This window comes from Myotis davidii, unplaced genomic scaffold (genome assembly GCF_000327345.1).
Source record: "Myotis davidii unplaced genomic scaffold, ASM32734v1 scaffold226, whole genome shotgun sequence".
In the NCBI taxonomy this organism is placed as follows: Eukaryota; Metazoa; Chordata; class Mammalia; order Chiroptera; family Vespertilionidae; genus Myotis; species Myotis davidii.
Genome location: NW_006297224.1, coordinates 2,374,814 through 2,380,610, shown reverse-complemented (window position 1 = coordinate 2,380,610; position 5,797 = coordinate 2,374,814). Strand labels below are relative to the sequence as shown.

The 5,797-nt window shown below is 39.2% G+C and overlaps 1 protein-coding gene across 2 annotated transcripts in view; it reads right to left on the bottom strand.

Moving 5' to 3' along the window:
- PPP3CA (protein phosphatase 3, catalytic subunit, alpha isozyme) overlaps positions 1-5,245 on the bottom strand; it is a 162,807-nt gene extending 157,562 nt beyond the window's left edge. Inside the window, exons 1-2 of one of the 2 annotated variants that reach the window (XM_015569992.1) lie at positions 5,082-5,245; positions 2,074-2,274 (exon numbers count right to left, since the gene is read on the bottom strand). In XM_015569992.1, the coding sequence (XP_015425478.1) occupies positions 2,074-2,274; positions 5,082-5,088 (208 nt within the window). In that variant the 5' untranslated portion in view covers positions 5,089-5,245. The remainder of the gene's footprint in view (positions 1-2,073; positions 2,275-5,081) is intronic. The other variant, XM_015569993.1, reaches the window with a different exon arrangement.
- Between the last annotated feature and the right edge of the window lie 552 nt (positions 5,246-5,797).

Below are 5,797 nucleotides of genomic sequence, written 5' to 3'. Positions count from 1 at the left end.
CCCCTTCCATAGACTCCACAGGAGGCTCCCAGGGATCCTGCCTTCATTGTGAAATCCAAGCACCCCTTTGGAGAAAGGTGTTTCCTGCCTGGGTTCCATTTGATTAGTGCTACAGATTCTGTGATGTCTCCACAGCTACTTTTGTCACTATCTAAAAAAAAACTGTGTTTTTTTCCTCCCTCCAGGGAAAGTAACACATAATTGAGTCCTGATTTCCAAAGTCTCTCAAAATTTGCCAAGCTCTCCCCTGGGAGCTCACTAGAAAGAACCAGGTGCGATCTTTACTGAATAGGAGGGCAATTAGTCCACGGACTTCAGAAAGGCTCTGGGATACAGCATCACGACTCTGACTGCTCCAGAATCCTCCCCATATGTTCCTTCATGACAAAGCCTCACCCAACAGAAGAGCCGACGGCATCCCAGAAAATACGCTTCCCTAAATATCTATTTTACATGTGTCTTTTTAGCTGTAATGATCACCTCCGTTAAAACCCAATGGACTCATTAGTGAATTTAACATGAATTCTTTATTAAAAATCACGCATTATCATGTGAAGTGGAGGGAAAAAAAACTCATAATAAAATATCAAGCCATTCACTCTTACCCAAAACAAATAAGCTTAGTGATAAAGTTGTCGTGTAAAGCTTATATATTACCCTTAATTTATAAGGGGAATGTATAGTCAGTTTTTAAAGTAATTTTTTTGCTGGCAGATTCCAAACTAATATTTAGTTACTAAAAACATTTGTATGTTAGTACCTAAAAAAGTATAGCATGTTCACATTTGTTTTGTCTTCATATTTTAACAGTGTCAATGAGTTGGAGATAACAGTGCATAACTCCATTTTAACACATGGAAAGGGGTTCATAATGATAGCTGCTGGTCCAACACGAAGTTAACACAACCGGAGTTGATTTCTCCTGCTGCCTAGCTCCAAACACATTTATTATTTTCCTGAATTATAAACAAGAAAAATAGCATTTGCCAACAACAACAAAAGTAAACATTGTCCATTTCTTTGGAATAGAAATCATTAGGGACATTTTGACAAAAGAAAGTCTAGTCTGATATTCAATAGAGTTTATCTTCCTCTTAACTGTCACATTCAATTGTATAACTGGAGGCCAATAATACAAGTGATGGTGATCTGGGAGAAAGAAGCGGTCAGCAGTGTAAATGAAATATGTTTAAATGTCCCCTTTATTTTGAAAGGACAATTTTTTGTCTCTAAATAAGTGTCCCTTTCCCAAAATGATGACAATTAAGAAAAAGAACTGTTTCATAGCTTCTCTAAAAATGAAAACTTGCAAGTTTACTGACTCAACAAAGCGTAGATCAAAAGCTCTAATATTTGATCCTCTATATCCATACAAAAATTTTATGACAAGATTGAATTATTGTGGTCTAAGAGAAGTTACATTCAGGCAAAATATGTTTCTGCCCTTTAGAGGTAACAGAACAAAAACACTCACAAATTAAAGACCTATTTTCTAGGCACACAATGCTACAGAGAGGAGAGGCATTTGGCCTTCTGTCTCAACTTCAGGGGTTCTCTGACTCTAATGTGCATCAGAGTCGCCCAGAGGACTTGATAGAACACATGGCTGGACCTCACCCAGGAGAATCTGACTCAGTGGTTCTGAGGTGGGGCCTGAGAGTTTACATTTTAACAAGTTTCCAGGTGGTGATGATGATGATGATGATTATGTGAGTCTCGGGATGACACATAGAGAGCCACTGCTTTAACTCAGTCTGTTACTCAACCACTGTGGAAGCCTCAATATGGTATGTCTAATCATTCTAGATGAATATCTTGTGTGTTGTGTGTCAGTTAGCTTTACTGACAAATAATACCATTTCTTAATTAAAGTATTACTTTAGAATATCTTCTTCACCTCTAAGTTGCATACCATTTTTAAAGCATCACAAAATTATAGATATTTAATACATTAAAATATTTTTATATATGTATCATATCTTTAGTTCTTAGATAACGATGCTATTTGAAGACTTGATGTTAAAAACAACAAAGTATGGGTGCAAGTGGGCAGTCTCCATCCTTAGGTCTTACCTGTGACTGGTGCATCGATATCCAGCAAATTTTTTTCCTGTCGAAGAATGGAAGCCCCCTCTGTTATTATTCTCAATGCAACACTCTCTTCCAGCCGGCCCTCCTTCATGAGATGTGCCTTTAAGATATCCACACGAGGTTTCCCATCGTTATCAAACACTTCCTTTGCTGTAAGCCGGTGACTTGGAGGAAATGGGACAGCTGAAAGAGAAAAAGTCAGAATCCTACATTAGCCAAAACTCAACAACAAAAGATTCAGGAATAACCACCAGATATCTATCCTAATCACTAACCACCTATTAGAGTATTTTTAAAATTCCCACATTAAAATGATCAAGGGCCCTCAAGAATTAAAGACTTCCTTTGATTCCAGATGTAATATGATTGCTTGAAAGGAAGTTGGCAGTTATTTCTTGCATCTTGAAGATGCTGATTGACTTAATAAGAAAACAGGATATGTGCTTCTATTAGGCAAAAATCAATTCAGCAAAAGAAAATCTTTCCTATAGATCCAACCATAACCAACATGAGCAAAGACATTTCTCCACTAGAAAGCAGGCTCCTCCACTGAGACTGGGGAAATGGGAAAAGCTCTGGAGACTAGATCGCCCCTTCACCTGGAGTCACATCGCTGAGTAAATGTACAGACCAGCCGAGGGGAAACTATGGCCCGTTTGAAATGAATAAAACTAAAAAAAAAAAAAAAAAGACCATACTCTTTTATGTAATGATGTTTACTTTGAATATATATTAATTCACACAAACACTCCATCCATGCTTTTGTTCCGGCCCTCCGGTCCAGTTTAAGAACCCATTGTGGCCCTCGAGTCAAAAAGTTTGCCCACCCTGGTATAGACTCACTGTTTAAGGGGAGAACAGGAATCTGAGAGCAAAAAGGCAAAAATGAACAACACCGGCATTTGTGTGTGTATGTACTGAAGGAACATCATGAACAGTAAGAGGACAGTATGATGCCAGGAAGGAGACACACGTATTTAGGAATATGGTACAATGACAACCCTCTCACTGTGCAGACCTACACCCAGCCATTCCATCTTCCACACCGCCAGGCCTTCTTAATAGTAAGAAGCTCTCCTACAGCTACTGTCATTCTTCACATCGGTGAATACATACATTTCTCCACTCATTCAGCTGGAGGATGTTCGGTAAACAACTACAATGAACCACGACAGGACTCCCAGGTCCATGGGCAGAGGTGGTATCATGAATATTATATTTCTGTAAATGGTCAATACACTCCTCAGGAAGGGAAATTCATTCTCTATTTCGCATAAGGGTTCATTTTTGGACTACTCAAATCTATTAGAAATACCTGAAAGGTGCCTAAACACAGCTTCATCTAATTTTCATCTGCCATATGCATTATGCCATATGCATAAGAACATCCCCTTATGACGGTTCCTCTCTGCAAAAGTACACCTGATATTAAGAAATAAACCTGGCCCTCAAAGAAGCAAGGATGATGGTAGACCTAGGCCAAGAAATTCTGTGCCCTCTAATAGCACAGATTAGTTACGCAAGAGAAATTAGAACCACTTAAGTGAGAAGAAAAATCAGGAAATGAACCTGTACTAATGGAAGCAAGTTTGATTTTCCTAACAATCCAAGCATATCTACTTAACCTGCTGCCCAAAACAAAGTGGCAGTGGCACACTCCATGGAACAGCGTGTGGCTTTTGTGGTCAGACAGACCTGGGTGCAAGCCCTGGCTCTGCTCCCTCCCCAGCTGTATGACCCTGGGCAAGTTAAACATCTCCCTATGGCTTCTGTTACCTCTCCTGTAAAGTGGGGATTATACCTACCTGACGGTTGTTATAGTAACTAAAGCAAATAGTAATAGTAGCCAATATTTATAGAGTGTTTATTTTATGCCAGACAATGTTGGGGTAATAAAGTCAGAACATAAAGCTGTAAGATGACTAAGGCCTACGTACATGTGTTTATATGTAAACTTATTGAGTCCCCATTACATTACCGTAGGAGAGAAACTTGATGCGCAAAAATAGGAACGACCTTGTCCAAGATAAGCACCTAGAGATGTATACATAGACCCACTGAGTATAATCTCTGATGGTCTGATGCCAGTATTACTGTGTTAACTACTCTGCAGTGTTTCCTAGAAAGTACTTAAAACAGTGCTGGGGAAAAAAAAATGAGCAAGTCACATTTTAGAATTGAAATTCTAACAAATACTGAGTGGTGCTTCTTATAAAGACTACTTTATTTTCAAAAATAATTTTAATGACTGATAGAATAGCTTTATAATACAGAACATGATATAAAATAAAAGACAAAACGTATAATTCCAAAGCATACTGGGAAATTTAAAAAAATTAAGAATCAGACGAAGAGAAGAAAAAAGAGGAAATCTGGTCATTCACCTTGAAGCATGTGGAGATTTTGTTCATCCCGTTTCTTTGTCTACCTCCTTTTTCTCGCCTAATACATATCTACATATCTTTGTTAAGAAAACATGAAACCATTGCAATGGCCACCGTTTTTTAAGTCTTCATGTATGGTTTGAAATTAGAAAATACCTGGCGACTCTTCAAAATTTCCCAGGTATAGGATAGGGGTGGAAAGGGGAAAACTTCCGAAGGACACATAGGGTAAAGACAAGAGCTGATTTATTTCTTATTTTTTTAGTGACTTAACCAAGATATGAGTTGGACACTGTGGAGGTTTAGGTGACTCTGCAAAACTGTCAGGAAGAATTGCAGGAGAACCAGAGGGAAGGAGGCTGAGTTACTGACAGGCATATAAAAGCAGTGGATGTTTGCCAGGCACTCGCTGGCCTTGCTGAACTAAGGAGACCAAAGGATTAAACCTGAAATAGCCCAAGCATTTAAGAAGGTGAGAGGCCAAAGGAGAGCACCCCAGGGAGGCATCACCTTCACAAAGTAGACTTTCTCCAAGTCCCTAGACTCTCTCCAAGGCTAAGATCGCTGCAATAAGAGATGCTCCACTCTGCACAGCAGATCTCTTACCTCCCATAGTTGCTTATCCTGAGGTAACTGGCTAAGGCAAAATTGTCTGCTCTGAGATACTGGAGCTGGTTCCAAGTAAACAGGAGCACGAAGGGAGAGAAAAGACCAATCAGAAGCTCTGTTCCCAAATGGATGGTAGGGGCACTGATGAGATGGGCGCTTTACCAGTGAACCAGATGCAAGGCCTGCAGGGAACCAAGATGGGCAGCAAGGATGCCAAAGATCAAATGCAGAGATGCTGTCAGTGGAGAGAAGTTTTCTGGCACAGAAATAAGAGTGGGCTAATATTTGTGTGTTTGTGCACCCTTTGGTTTCATAAAGAAAATACCATTCTTACAAAGGTCACATTTATTTGCTTTCCCTGTTCACCTGGACTCCTACATGCTGACCGGTGCCAAATATTGAGCAAAAGCTACTTAGACTGAAGAAACCAATGTGCTTAGTAAACACTTCTTTCATTAACTTGTAAAAGTGGCTATGCTTGATACAATAAAATCGGATTCCCCTTCCCTCCTTTGCTCTGAGTATTAGCACCTGCTTTCATTGCTACATTAGCAGGCTAGGACTCGAAGAATTAAGTTTGCGTGTGCTAGTAAAAATTCAGAAATACTTGTTGATATTTGGGCTGAAGCTTTCCAAAAACGATTTTCTGATAATTACCTATTAAGTACAGAATATGGTGTTGTAATAAACTTCTTAGCAGCATTCTAAAAACA